We start from the raw sequence: 15,959 nt of genomic DNA on the forward strand, positions 1-15,959 counted from the left end.
AATTGAATTGAAATGAATTGAAATGAATTTGCTTGCACGTAGGATTTGACTGCGTATCTCCATGTGAAATGAATGTAGGTGAAAGGTGATTATGAACGGGGTTTGATGCAGGCTAGAGGCCAGCCACGCTCTGGAGTTATCCACGGGCCTCGAAGTGTGACGTCAGATGACAATAATGGGTGCGTTTGATAAGCTTCCCCGGGTCGACCCCGATCTGCCCCCGGTAGGTTCGAATAGCTATGACGTCATTCCAGGGGCTCACCCAGGTCAGCCCCAAGTGCCGTGTCGGGGGTCACCCGAATGAGCACCCCGGGGTTGACACAGGGAAGCTAATCAAACGCACCCAATGTCGCCTTGAAAATGCATGTGGTAAATATTTATTGTGATCATGATCGTTTATTTTGATAGGTTGAGGGCGCTCCTCATCTCAGCACTATGGATGATGACCGTGTGGCACAATTTCAAAGCATCATCAATAGACTCACGTATTTAAAGTAAGAATAATTGAATGAGATCAATAACACTTATATTTTTAGCAAATCCCATACTTCTAACTCGTAATGGAAATATATATAGTAAAACAAAAATAACTTTAATGGTACGTTATAATAAATTTCCCAAAAGCAACACGACGTAAACTAAACTCAATTTTGAATTTATGGTGTGGATTATTAATGATACAATATTGGCTTCTTATGTTGAGAGCATATCTGTCACTCAGTGACGCACCTTGCGCTTTAACATACAGTACTTTCCTGTAAGGTATGTGGGACTAGGTATGAATTATGAGACCTACTCCTTTTACATTGCACCATGTAATGGTTTACAAGGTGCTGTGCCGCAATATGCTGCCAATCAAACCAGGAACACTGGGGCGAACCCCTTCTCTTTACGATAAGTGCACTGTGCTTTTTTTTACGTGCGTTACACAACACGTGGGACCTACGTGTTGCAACGGGTGCAACGGGTTTACGTCCCATCCGAAGGAAGAAGCATGTTTAAGTAATTTGCTTAAAGGCAGAGGACACTTTTGGTAATTACTCAAAATAATTATTATTATCATAAAACCTTACTTGGTAACGAGTAATGGGGAGAGGTTGATAGTATAAAACATTGTGAGAAACGGCTCCCTCTGAAGTGACGTAGTTTTCAAGAAAGAAGTAATTTTCCGAGAACTTAATTTCGAGACCTCAGATTTCGAATTTGAGGTCTCGAAATCAAGCATCTGAAAGCACACAACTTCGTGTGACAAGGGTGATTTTCCATTCATTATTATCTCGCATCTTCGCCGACAAATTGAGCTCAAATTTTCACAGGTTTGTTATTTTATGCATATGTTGAGATATACCACGTGAGAAGACTGGTCTTTGACAATTTATACCAATAGTGTCCAGGGTCTTTAAGAAAACAAGTGTTATGACTGGGACTCGAACCTACACTCTGCTGATCAGAAACACCACTGTTTAAATCCGGTGCTTTTAACCACTGGTTCATGACATGTTGAATTAGTTATGTTGAATTTGCTGTTTTGAATTAGTATTGATATTGTCGTAACTTATCTATTATTTTCTTTTGAAAGTTGTCCTTTCTCATGCCGTCTTCTCTTTGGGCAAATTGATGAATATGATCGGACTAGATGTTATTTCCGTCATTCGCATAACAATATTAAATACTACACATGTTGAAATGATTGTTATTGACATTGCTTTCAGTTTCTGTCCATGGTTTTCACCGGCAGATATTCATGTGAGTATATAGAACCTTTTAAAGTTGTAAGTGAGACTCTTAAAATGGTGGTGATGAAAATAATTTGTATTATACTATCAAACACCAATTTATAAAACAAAGAAAGCCACGCGCAGTGTGCATAGACTATAATATGGCTTTTCCCCACCTTGTATGGGTGCAACGCGCAGTGTGCATAGACTATAATATGGCTCTTTCCCACCTTGTATGGGTGCAAGCCTAGGTCCTGTATAATTGCTCAGAGGTGAAGGGAAAATATTTCAAGATTGATGCTTGGAAGATTACATATAAATGGGTGTATTATATATAACGATGCTGTAATTCATATCCATAAACAGTATAGAACGTTCGTTCGGGATCTTCAAAATGACATCAAAGATGAAGTGGAGAAGCTTCTGGAAGAAAAAAACTACGAAAGTGCTCTCATGGGAGTTGAAGAAGGGCTCTCTGCGGGCAGGTATATAACGTTACATTAATTACTAATCGGAGAAAACTATAATTTGTGTCTTGTTCATGACATTTATTTTCGTCTGTTCTAAAGCACAAGGTCAGTAAAATATCCAATGTCACTATAAATAATTAATGTTTTGCAAAAGAATTTGAATTATCTGAACAAAACCTAAATGGAAATATTATAATAAGATTTTCTGTCTGTGTTTTCGCTTCAAAGCGATCTTCATGAAGGTTCTCCTGGAGGCAGGATTAACACGAAACTGTACACACTGAGGGCGAAATGCTACAATCTTATGGTGAGATAGCAGTACATCCTTTTCTAAAACAAAGAGAAAGGTTCGAAATAATACAAATAACATTGTCTCGATCGAATGGTTTCCAAAGAAATTGGATCCACCAATGAAATCACTGTTGCCGTGACAGCCAAGATATATTAAAATATTCTTTGAACGGTGAACACCAGTACTCCGTTAAATGCTTTATTAACTTTTTAAAGTTTTTGTTTTACACAAAGTAGCATTCTTTCTCCATTTGCGCACTTCCACTTAGGATTGAAATTAAATTTAAAGGAACACGTTGCCTTGGATCGGACGAGTTGGTCAAAACAAAAGCGTTTGTAACCGTTTTTTATAAAATGCATATGGTTGGAAAGATGTTTTGAAAGTAGAATACAATGATCCACACAAGTTTGCCTCGAAATTGCGTGGTGTTCCTTCTACTGTGCGAACTAACATGGTCGGCCATTTATGGGAGTCAAAATTTTGACCCCCATAAATGGGCCGACGTGTTAGTCGACGAAGTAAAAGGAAAACCACGCAATTTCGAGGCATGTTTGTGTGGCTCATTGTATTCTACTTTTACAACATCTTTCTACCCATATGCATTTTATAAAAAACGGTTACAAACGCTTTTCAAAGACCAACTCGACCGATCCAAGGCAACGTGTTCCTTTAACTGTTTGTTGTTGAACAAAGTTGCTGATTTTCTTTACAGAATGACCCACAGAGGGCGCTAGAGGCTGCCGTAAGTGGTAAGGAATATGAACATAGTTATTAAAATAACGGTATGTAAATACGCAATTTTACTTTGCTTGTTAAAACATAATTTAGATACATCACAAAACGTCCACCTCATTTGATCGATTGATTGATTGGTTGATTGATTGATTGATTGACTGACTTATTGATTGATTGACTTTTTGATTCACTTATTGGTCTGATTTAGGGCCCCATTACATTCAGGTACATTTCTCTTCCTTTTGACACTGATGCAATTATTGTTATACTATTGACTGATACTTTAGGCTTGCAACTGTTCAGCAAACTTTCTGAATTCTAAAACAATTTTATGTCTGTATTTAAATCCCTGATGGAGAGACGTTTCTTAGATTGTTTTGTTGCCTCTTTTACATACGATTTATAGTTTTTTACTTTAATACTACAAATCAGCTGATGTAATATTCTTATACAGCCCTAGGTATGAGTCCCAATGATATTGGTGCACAAGTAGAGCAAGTGAAAGCAAAATACAACATCGCCAAAGCAGGAGGGGACAGAGAACTGACCGATTTTGGAAGGTTTTTACAAGACGAAATCCCACAAATGGTAATGTATTTAGAAGTATTTAGAATTTTATTTTTATAACAAGGGTTTTCCTAAACAAGTTAATCTGTAGCTGTATTAATTATGAAATAAATGAAATTAAAGAGGGAGAGAGAGAGAGGGGGGGGGGGAGGTGAGAGAAAATTCCAACTACCCTGATGTGAAAGGGATACATAATAGAGCAATACTTTTATACATTCTCAGGTCCAAGAAACGGTCGAAGTCGCTGATATACTACAGATAATGAGTGAGCACTTGGGTAGCCCTATTGAATTTGCATCAGGGTCATCCACAGCCCCCGATCCGGACTGGATTCCAAAAGAGAATGTGCAAATCGCAAAGGTTAGTGATAACAAACATTGCACCAAATGAATTGGAAATGAACGAATAACGGTTAATGTGCCCCAAACGCCATTTCGTTTTTAGACAATGTTTCCTTTCAAAGCCGACAAAACTTCGAATTGATATTCTATGATTGTGTTATTTATTATCAACGTTGTGCTACTTCACTACTGGTCTACTGGTACCGTTCACACATTGACTTCCAATGTTTTTGCAATGTGAACGTTGGCTGAACCTTCCGTCTGTAACCCCTTGAAAGAAATTGTTAACAACCATTTAATGACCACTCCCCCCTTGCCCCCCTTTACTCCACCAAGTCCCTTTCCCGACCTCTTCAGCATTCAATTGTTCTACCCCCAACGAAAACGCAATTTCATAATTGTTCCTGCATATTATGCAGGCGCGTGTAAGCAAACCAACCAATAGCAATACAAAAACACAAAGTAACTTTAGCGACGTGACAACTCCGTACCGTCAGTTTTATGTTGATATCATGTTGTAACTGCATTTCTCCAGAAAGCTAAGCAAGTTCAACATCAAGGCAAAGGTAAACGAAAACAAGTCAAAGCTATCAGTGACAACGCAGATCCTGTTTTCCCAATTGCTCGTAAGTTTGTTTAGTCATATGAATTTAAATTTAAATTTGTATGTTTTCTTTTGCTGTTCTTCTTTCGGTTTTCAATCATTCACATTATTATTAACCGATTACTTATCTGTGGTTATGACACTTTGGTAGTTGAACAATATTTATGTTATCGCCATCTTCCGTTTAAACTTATTATTGTGTTTTTAAATGCATTAATATTAGCTTTTAAATTTCAGTACAACACCATTTATTTCCAATTCCTCAATCAGTATAAATACAATGTTAGCTAAGTCTTTAAATTAAAAATTAACTCTTTAAAAAAAAATTTGGTTTACTCTCCCACCTCCAGTAACAAAAAACATATTCCTGTTAGGCGGTCTTTCATAAAAAAAACCCAACACTCTGAACACCGTTTGACCCGCTCAGATGATAACGAAGCTCATCAAGCTAAAAAAGGTGCAAACAGTACAATATAGCTAAGCTGTGTTCCGACGCATGATCACAACATTGACAATTTAAAGATGTTTATTCCATGTTTATATTTCCAAGAATCTCATTCACAATCTGGAAGTTCGTCTAAGTCATCTTGCTCAAAGTTAGCGTCATCTCTGCATAAGGAAAAATCTCCAAAGAAAGGTGTTTTAAATCGCGTTGGGGAAGGGAAGGTTTCAGTAACACGTGCGCGCAGTGACACGTAAGTAAAGGAAAGTTGGAACCCCTTGTGATTACAGTTTGAAACAGTACCCATCGATTAAACAAAAACTAATACCACACGGCGTCTCAATTCCAACTAAATTATAATCAAGCTAAAATTATTATGAGGGGACGAATTGCGATTGGAAACTCTATATTTTGTTCACACAAAACAAGTAGCTCTCCACTCTTTTGTTTCTTTACCAGTTCATTTTACATGGGCTCTGTAATAGTCCATGTGTGTACCATGGAGGTTCTACCTCTATACTAGCTCTCATTCACCACATTCTTCTTCAAAGTGGAAGGCCTACTTCTGATTCGTGATTCATCAATCAGGGAATAAAACGACTCGTTCAAAACAAACACTGCTTAAATGATTTTATTATTCTCTTCCAATGTAGTAAACAGAAGATCCCCAGTCAAACAATAATCAAGAAACCCCCAAGCCAGGACTCATCTGCTACAAAATTAGAGAGTATACCCAAGTTCAGCTACGAAATGCAGTACGCGTGTGGTATTTGCTTCACACGACACGCTGGTGCGAGATTACAATCATTGTCGGATGGTCTCCTGACATGTGCTGACAAGAGTCATGTACATCAATGTGGCCAGACTAAAAAGATGATTTTAGTTTACTGTGAGGAGCGGAAAAAATGGCGCAAAGTGACACCTGTAAGTAAAGCTTTGCCACCCACTGTCACCCCTACAATGTGCAAATTTGGCGACAAGTGCTTTAAAACGAGCTGCACGTTTCCACACTCCAATGAAGAAAGGGAGCTATGGATCTTCATGAGAAGATATAAACGTAAGTTCGCCATTTAATGTGATATACTTTCACGAGCCCTTACTGTGGAAAATATGACATATAACTCAGGTAGAATTCGAACCCATAAACATTTCCATTCCTTAGCAGACGTCTTACCACCAGACCAACGAGCTGCCGATCGCCAGATATATAGAACCAATGACTGACAGAAAAAAAACACAATCGTTTGATCAACTGATGGTCAAAGGGGTAGGGATGTTGACAAGTATAAAGTCATGGCCATTTAAGGTTTCATGGTTTTAGCTTATTCAACTGGAACCAATGATAAACTCCATGAGTTTCATCTTTTCATATTATCTATACATGTAAGAAGCATTATTTGATTGAAGTTTAAAGTCAGAACATCGTTGCAATAAGGAGTTATGACCATTTAAGATTTTCATTGTTTCAGCTCATTCAACTGGAACCAGCGTTGCACTCATTGAGTTTTATCGTTTCATATGCATCTTGATGTAAAAACGTCATTTGACTTAAGTTTCAAGTCAGTACAACATTGGAATCAGGAGTTATGACCATTTATTTTAGGACTGGCCATACATTTTAATATCTCTTGGGACTAGTCTTAAAGGGACTGGTCCTGACTCTTTGCGGGATCGACCCCTGATATGATATAATTGTAAGTGTATTTCCTATATGGACACCTTTTTAAAGTATTGTAAGTTTAACTAATCTTTTTATAGTAGTGCTTTTCCATAACTTTTTAAATTTCGCGGTTTGTGGTTTTAACTATTGGCTGGTCCATTTTGTGGTTTATATTTTTAGAAATTGTTATGCTCGTGGGTTTTTTGCTCTTGTTTGCAGCTATTTTTAATGTGTACAGCGCCTTGGGGTCCAGTCATGGATGTAAGGCGCTTTATAAGCGTTGTTTCTTCTTCTTATTATTATTATTATTTATGTTGTTCATTGTTTCAGCTCATTCAACTGGAACCAGTGACAGAGAGTTTGATTTTTGTTTGATCAAATTATTTGCAAACTTTAAGATTTTAATTTGAGTTTTATTTTTTTAATCCAACATTTCATGTTTGAGCCTGAAAAAACTTTAACATTTTTGTTATTCCAAAAACTTTAACATTTTTTTATTCCCAAAAATTTAACCTCTTTTTTATTCCAAAAACTTCAACATTATTTGAAAACATAGCTGAAAATTATTGAAAATGACCGGCAATTATATATAACAATTTCACTTGGGCTTGTACATACCAAAAACAAATCAACTCAAAGACTTGAGTGCGGACGGCCGGACGGACAGACGGACGGACAGACGGACGGACGGACGCCGGACGGAAATTGGTATTATTAGGCTCGCACTGCTCTGCAGCTTGCCAAAAAGCACATACATTAAGGGTAAACAATGAAGGAGACAAAATAAGTGGTGGGGGTTGAAGGGGAGGGACTGGTTTGAATTTAAGAAGTTGGAAACAGTAAATATTCATTAGTGAATGAGGCAGATTATAAAATGCCCTGTAAAATCATGTCAGAACAAACCACGACAGCCCTGTTTTTGTTTATAATAATCCTGGTCTGTATTAGTCAAAACATTGCAGGAAGTTATGTCGGCTGGAAGGGCACCACCAGAAACCCCAAACACAGCGACTGCTTACGCAACCTCCTCAACACTAACCCAACCTCCACCTCAAGAGAAAACACATTGCTCTTATTGCAATAAAACATTCAACGAGCACTGGCGACTCCAGCGACATTTTCTAACTAACCAACACAAGTCGAACATAAAGTCTGACAAAGATAAGGTGTGGAAACATCGAAGACCTCCTGTGAAAGTTGCTGGTGACCAGTACGAAGAGTGTCAAGAGTAAGTACACCAAAACATTCTCATTATTTGATCTGTCCTTTGCACTTTAAACAGTTTTGCTCATATCCACGCCTTGACTGTCTCAACCCTTACCACTCTGCTGTAATCTTTAAACAGTTTTGCTCATATCCACGCCTTGACTGTCTCAAACTTTATCACTCTGTGTAATCTTTAAACAGTTTTGCTCATATCCACGCCTTGACTGTCTCAAACTTTATCACTCTGCTGTAATCTTTAAACAGTTTTGCTCATATCCACGCCTTGACTGTCTCAACCCTTATCACTCTGCTGTAATCTTTAAACAGTTTTGCTCATATCCACGCCTTGACTGTCTCAACCTTTATCACTCTGCTGTAATCTTTAAACTGTTTTGCTCATATCCACGCCTTGACTGTCTCAAACTTTATCACTCTGTGTAATCTTTAAACAGTTTTGCTCATATCCACGCCTTGACTGTCTCAAACTTTATCACTCTGTGTAATCTTTAAACAGTTTTGCTCATATCCACGCCTTGACTGTCTCAAACTTTATCACTCTGCTGTAATCTTTAAACAGTTTTGCTCATATCCACGCCTTGACTGTCTCAAACTTTATCACTCTGCTGTAATCTTTAAACAGTTTTGCTCATATCCACGCCTTGACTGTCTCAACCCTTTTCACTCTGCTGTAATCTTTAAACAGTTTTGCTCACATCCACGCATTGACTGTCTCAAACTTTATCACTCTGCTGTAATCTTTAAACAGTTTTGCTCATATCCACGCCTTGACTGTCTCAAACTTTATCACTCTGCTGTAATCTTTAAACAGTTTTGCTCATATCCACGCCTTGACTGTCTCAACCCTTACCACTCTGCTGTAATCTTTAAACTGTTTTGCTCATATCCACGTCTTGACTGTCTCAAACGTTATCGCTCTGCTGTAATCATTAAACAGTTTTGCTCATATCCACGCCTTGACTGTCTCAAACTTTATCACTCTGCTGTATTTTTTAAACAGTTTTGCTCATATCCACGCCTTGACTGTCTCAACCTTTATCACTCTGCTGTAATCTTTAAACAGTTTTGCTCATATCCACGCCTTGACTGTCTCAACCCTTATCACTCTGCTGTAATCTTTAAACAGTTTTGCTCATATCCACGCCTTGACTGTCTCAACCTTTATCACTCTGCTGTAATCTTTAAACAGTTTTGCTCATATCCACGCCTTGACTGTCTCAATTTTTATCACTCTGCTGTAATCTTATATCCACGCCTTGACTGTCTCAAACTTTATCACTCTGCTATAATCGTTAAACAACTTTGCTCATATCCACGCCTTGACTGTCTCAACCCTTATCACTCTGCTGTAATCTTTGTCAGGTTTCCTGAATACAAAATGGCTTAAAGGCACCAGACTATTTTCCAGACTCAGTTTGGCCACACTGATTTGTATGGAACAGAAACAAGATGGCCGCACCATAATCAAGGCCTTTTGGTATGAAATAAATCATAGTGTTTGAAATTGTTACAATTGTTTTAAACAGGCATAAACGAGGCACCTGTTTATTTAGTGATTCACCCGAGAGCTGCACCAAAGCTCATAGCAAAGACGAGTTAGAAGAATGGATGGAGAGGCATCGGTACATAGTGATGAAAATAAGAAAGGCTAAGGAGTCGAAGTTATACGCATTCATGGACCATGTTCTCTTCAGCTACAATCTCGGTCATGATGTAGTAAGTTTAATTCATAAATTCCACAGACAGTTTTTCTACTCCTATTGGTGGAGAGCGCGTCACGCGGGGTGTTTGAACGGTGCATAATGACCAGTGTTTAAAACCGGCTGGCTTCCGCGTGTCAGGCGCGCAAGATTATCACGCGGAACGCAATTAATAGTTATTAGTAATAGCGCGTAGTCTATTTCTAAGCGCGCGCGCGTAACCTATTTCTAACCCACGCGCAACAGACTCTTCACAAAGTTTTTGAAAAAAATATTTCAAACCTCGAATTTTCAACTGTCAAAGTGTCTGTAATTGTATTTTGTTAACGTTTTATAACAAAAGGGCATTTATGATTGGGAATAAAAGAGTAGTGACTCGTTCTTTAAGCCATTGGACCTTTCGGTACAAATAACTTACAGGGTTTACAGAAGGTAGTAGTGAAATACTTCTCTTGTAATATTATTCCATGAAATGCTTTACTTTTTGAGAAAACAGTAAAACAATATCAATTAACGAGAATTACGGATTTATTTTAAACACATGTCATGACACGGCGAAACGCGCGGATTCAAGGGTGGGTTTTCCCGTTATTTTTTCCCGACTCCGATGACCGATTAAGCCCAATTTTCACAGGTTTGTTATTTGATATAGAAGTTGTGATACACGAAGTGTGGGCCTTGGACAATACTGTTTACCGAAAGGGTCCAATGGCTTTAAACGTCCGTTAAAAACCTTGCAGGGTCGTTGCCGTGCGCTAAAGCGGCTGGGGCCTTTATCACACGGCAATTCGACCCTGCCGGCTTTAAACGGCCGTGTAAAAACTTGACCCCCTCGACCCCCACGACCCACGACCCCCTCGACCATCGACTTTTGTGCGATCTTTTTTTCTGTACACCGAAATTGCCACAGTTCACAACCTCAGCCAATCACGCACACAATTTTGTATGCTGCCATCGACTACCATGCCTCGCACTTCACAACACAGCGTACGAGACACGTAGTATGCACGAAGCAAATTCTCGTGATTGGCTGCCGAGATCGGGCCTGTGGCAATTATGATGTACAGATAAAAAACCGCGGCATTTCCACGTGGATCTCTTGGCCGATCCGAGATTATTATCCCAACTGGAAACCTGCGTTTACCGCCCGAGTACGATTACGGCCAACTCATTACGTGATGATCAGGCGGACCCATTTCCGGCCGATCGCTCCCGTCCTGTGTACTATCTACTAGTTGCTCTAAGCGGAGCTCAAGGTTGTAGACCCGACCGACCGAATGGCCACACGGACGTGTTTGGGGTCCCCAATCGGTGTGCACTTGTCGTGCGGAAGCGGAGAGTAAATACATGTACTCCCAATTCTGTGTGGCTGTGATGCAGATAAATATGACCGCAGTCTCAGACTTGAAGTCAAGCCTAGTCGTGGAAGGAAGGTGCGTCGCGGATCACACACTGTGAATTCTAAATCGGGGACTTAATTCTTACTCGGCCGTAAAGCGACATTTTATGAATTCGGAATTGGGACATTCTTCGAACACGGGGCGGACGTCGGAGGGTCGTGGGTCGTGGGGGTCGAGGGGGTCGAGGGTTTTTTAGAACAACCCTTTTATTTCCTTATTTATAATGTGATAAAATCTGTTCATTAATACTTTCGACTTTGCAACCACTCCAAAGCATTGCCATGGCGTTATAAATTCACGTTTTGCTGAAGTTTTAACATTACGATGGACATGCAACTGCAAAGTCTCGCCATTTAGGTCGAATAAAACCACAATTGTACCATTGATTATAAATAAATATTGTGGCGCTGCTTGTTGTTATTGGCAAGGGAATTTCTAAAGACAGATATGAAAACATGAGTTTTCGGATAAAAAGGCAGGAAAATAGGGTTAACCCCACAGGCAGGAAAATAGTGTTATCCCCACAGGCAGGAAAATAGTGTTAACCCCACAGGCAGGAAAATAGTGTTAACCCCACAGGCAGGAAAATAGTGTTAACCCCACAGGCAGGAATATAGTGTTAACCCCACAGGCAGGAAAATAGTGTTAACCCCACAGGCAGGAAAATAGTGTTAACCCCACAGGCAGGAATATAGTGTTAACCCCACAGGCAGGAAAATAGTGTTATCCCCACAGGCAGGAAAATAGTGTTAACCCCACAGGCAGGAAAATAGTGTTAACCCCACAGGCAGGAAAATAGTGTTAACCCCACAGGCAGGAATATAGTGTTAACCCCACAGGCAGGAAAATAGTGTTAACCCCACAGGCAGGAAAATAGTGTTAACCCCACAGGCAGGAATATAGTGTTAACCCCACAGGCAGGAAAATAGTGTTAACCCCACAGGCAGGAAAATAGTGTTAACCCCACAGGCAGGAATATAGTGTTAACCCCACAGGCAGGAAAATAGTGTTATCCCCACAGGCAGGAAAATAGTGTTATCCCCACAGGCAGGAATATAGTGTTATCTCTCACCCCCATTTGATTGCGTAGACATGTACATGAAAAACAAAGTGTGTACGCATCTACAACCCGCAGCCTATTGCCCCTCTTTTGTTAGTACTTTACCTTTTTAGCCAACTGATGGGAATCATCACCAATCGGAAACCCTCTGTTGTTATAGCTAGGTCCCCAGTTTGAAAGAGCATACCTACCTCCACACACATGAAATGCGAAAATTATCTAGGGGCCATTCATAGTTTTCAATGTTTTAAAATTTCGATTTCTTTTCCAAAGATTTTTGACCCACCCACCCACCCCTAATTTCGATTATAAAAACATTGATTTGTTATGTGTAGTATTAAAAATAAAACTACATGTGGTTTGCATTCTGAATACTTGCATGGTACTTGTACTCGTGTGCGCTGCATCATGGATGTAATTATTAATGCACATTTTGGACCTAGCACCGGACCGCAGGTCCAGCTATTTTAGTCCTGGGCTAAAACATTTATCAACTTTCATTGTGACCGAAACCCGTGAAGATCGGTACCAAGTTCAACAGTGGCCAGCTATCCCTTAGATTTTTCAACCCCCTAAAAAATATTTTGTTTTAATCCGAAATTAACGGTATCGCCGCCCGAAAAAAAAACTTGGAAAAAAATAGGCTAAATACAAAAATTGTGCAGAATTGTTTTTGTGGAGGATTTCTTTTCTTTAAAATGCATGAACAAACTTTCTAGTTTACTTCACATTTACATGGTGTACACAGGAGATGTTGCTGGTTAATGTGGAGGTACGATTGTGTGAGAATATTTCCCCCAAGAAAAATTAATTTCCGGCTAAAATGATGTGCAAAATCCTCCGCTCATGACTTCTACCTGATGTGTTGAGTCTATATGCACGTGGGGCGCATTCAACAAATTTGCTAAAAGGATTAGGACAAACTTGTGCGCAATTCACGTTTTGCGCTCTGTCGAATTCCGAATTATCAGCTGAATCTGGTGAGAGAGCAAAATACTGCGCAATATGCAAATTCGCGCTCTGTTTGTATGCCAGCCCAAGTTGATAATTCTGAAAAACTGCGCGCAATCTGAAGATTGTGCATTATTATTTGTTTTCCCTGTTCGGCCCTGAGCGTGAGAAAATGGTTGCGTTGCGTGAAAGCGTGAGACTTGCTTGGTTTGCAGTTGCTACTTGGAAGGCAAGTCAAATGATCTAGCTTGTTTCTGTTTTTTTTTTTTTTATGAAAAACGAATTTCGATTAATAAATATTTGAAAAAGAGGCTTTTTACCCACCCACCCACTCATTCGAAAAGAAGTCGAAATTTTAAACAGTGAAAATTATGAATGGCCCCCCTAGATGCTGAAACTGAAAGATAATAAAACCCAGATTAAATTGCCGATAACTGTCTATCGTCAACTTATCCAGTCAAATGTTACCCCCTGATGAAGTTCTGGTTTACATGTAACATTTCAGATCGCAGACAAACTACCACAGATGGACTTGACTTGTTCTGATGACGTTAAGCAGTTTCTCTCAACTGAAGGACAGGAGATAGGTTCATCATACAAGTTCACATGGAAGTTTACTTTGAGCACGTCACAAAATGTAAAACATATCATCGTATATCATAACCACTACGATCAGCTTTAAAATCCCGAATTTCAACTTATTTTACCTCGCACCTTAAATGTTATTTGTTTAGTTTTAAAACGCTTGGAAGACTTTCTGACCGTGTTGTTTGGTAGAGACAGATAATATGCCAATAGTTAACACTGAAACAAGCAGTTTGATACTTTCGATGAAATGCTTTTCTGAAATAAAGTGAAGCCGCACACATTAATATCTTTAACAGAAAACTAAAAGACAAAACAGACACCACAACAACAAACTCGTTAACCTACTTACAGACAGCTGAATTTGATATGTTTGTTTAATCTTCTTATTTCAGAAACGTTTGAAGCAGGTGTTCTTGTTGTATGATGAACATAGAACCCATTTCAAATTGTCTCAGCCCCCTGATGAGCATGATGCCCAGCTATGCCCAGGCAATCAGATCATTCGTGACGATGGAAATACGTATGACATTAACGTCATCTTCCACTCGCAGATCTTGGGAAGTTTTAATCAGTGGATCTTGTTCGATGTCGGTTCTGCACCCCATCTCACTCGGAAGTTGCAGGTTATTTGTTGTTCTCCTTCAGTCAAAAGGTTTCGCAATAATGATTGTTAATAATTCGATGATGGCTAAATATAAAATTTACAAATGAAATTCAGCAGTTTAAGAAGAGAAACATCGAGTTGTCAAACCACAGGTTACTCTCAGACCCAACACTCAAACGAGATTTATTTGTATCATGCATTTATTTGAGAAAAATTCGAGATCTTGCTGTCCACGAAATATTGTCGAAATGTGACATGGCATTATACAAAAAACACGAGTAACGCAATTATTTGTCATTAATTATTTTATTCGGGAATGGCTTTGCGTTGATTCATCAGGCTTCCTGATGAAAGTTCTTTGGTAACTTTTTTGTATTTTAATTTCATTTTCCTTAACCAGGTGCATGTCTCCTCAACGGAAGTTCATGGAGACTTTGATATAAGCCAAAGAGAAAGACTTCGCACTGAAGTATGGGACAGCAGTAACATGAACAACCTTTCAGAAAAACACAAAGAGTTGATGACTAAGTACAAGGTGCCGTCCCCGCTGAGCACGGATAGCATGGAAGAACTAAGCCGAGAGAACTACAAAGACTACATGCACAAAATGCTGTATTTGGAGGAAGAGGAGTGTAATCGCAAGATATCAAAGTAAGTTAGAAGAAGAAAGGAGTGGTGGAATTCGATTCGACTGTGTGGAGTTTATTCCTCGGTTTCGAGGTTTGTGTAAAGAAGTGTACAATAAACAAAGGCTCCGTGTTAAACGTCCAGGCAAAAGGAGACTTCAGCAAAGTTCTCGTGTATGTTCGGGTTGTCGGACATTCGTATACTTATAGGGTTTAAAAGGGTGTAAAATTACCTGTACTTTTTTAACGGACAAGATATTGGGTTCTTTCTCAAAGGTTTGCAACTGAAGTCAGTCTTGAACTAAGAGCATCTGAGGGCAGGATGTACGGTCAGGTGGATCTGAAAGTAGCTTTGATGGATGATTCGGAAACCAGCCAAATTATAGAAAGATACGTGAAGAGAATGATGCTCAAATTCAAAACTTCTGAAACGGTAGGCAATTATTCCGGGCCCAGAGTTTACCTATAAATTTAACCTGAATCTTCGTCAAATGGACACCGTTTGAAACATGGACACTGTTTGAATGTAATATTTTAAAGGAACATCGTTTTAAAAATTTGCTGTCTCTGTTGATATTCCAAGGTTTACGAAGCTACGATAGTTAATAACGAAAAGCCATCAACTAGTCAAGATACGGTGTATTTACAACTCAGTCCTACGTGCGTGAGGGAGCAGAAACTTCGCGATTCCACCAAGCACCAAGTTCAAATTCAGTTCCAGCTGAACAGACTCCAATTCTGTTACATGCACAACACAGTTTACAACCTTGCTATCATGGATATAGTTTTCCCGGCGAAAGATACTCCACAGAGGTAATGTCTTGTTTTTTTGCACTTGTCGCACGAAGGTACTTAAAAGTATAAAGGGTAATATATATTTTTTTAAACGTAAATGCTGACAAGAAAGATTCAATACAATTTTTATGTAAAAGCTGAAGCCAACGCCCAGGAAACTGCACCGGTTTAACCGGGTAATT

At 39.2% G+C, this 15,959-nt stretch overlaps 1 protein-coding gene across 1 annotated transcript in view; it reads left to right on the forward strand.

The window, feature by feature from the left end:
* LOC139940023 (3'-5' exoribonuclease HELZ2-like) overlaps positions 1-15,959 on the forward strand; it is a 38,592-nt gene that overhangs the window by 1,711 nt on the left and 20,922 nt on the right. Inside the window, exons 4-20 of the mRNA XM_071936216.1 lie at positions 409-494; positions 1,713-1,746; positions 2,085-2,203; positions 2,417-2,495; positions 3,193-3,229; positions 3,670-3,803; positions 4,005-4,142; positions 4,659-4,749; positions 5,278-5,422; positions 5,823-6,226; positions 7,778-8,057; positions 9,580-9,769; positions 13,670-13,801; positions 14,145-14,375; positions 14,757-15,007; positions 15,259-15,415; positions 15,566-15,795. Coding sequence (XP_071792317.1) covers positions 436-494; positions 1,713-1,746; positions 2,085-2,203; positions 2,417-2,495; positions 3,193-3,229; positions 3,670-3,803; positions 4,005-4,142; positions 4,659-4,749; positions 5,278-5,422; positions 5,823-6,226; positions 7,778-8,057; positions 9,580-9,769; positions 13,670-13,801; positions 14,145-14,375; positions 14,757-15,007; positions 15,259-15,415; positions 15,566-15,795 — 2,711 coding nt within the window. The 5' untranslated portion in view covers positions 409-435. The remainder of the gene's footprint in view (positions 1-408; positions 495-1,712; positions 1,747-2,084; positions 2,204-2,416; positions 2,496-3,192; positions 3,230-3,669; positions 3,804-4,004; positions 4,143-4,658; positions 4,750-5,277; positions 5,423-5,822; positions 6,227-7,777; positions 8,058-9,579; positions 9,770-13,669; positions 13,802-14,144; positions 14,376-14,756; positions 15,008-15,258; positions 15,416-15,565; positions 15,796-15,959) is intronic.

This window comes from Asterias amurensis, chromosome 7 (assembly GCF_032118995.1).
Source record: "Asterias amurensis chromosome 7, ASM3211899v1".
Classification (NCBI taxonomy): Eukaryota; Metazoa; Echinodermata; class Asteroidea; order Forcipulatida; family Asteriidae; genus Asterias; species Asterias amurensis.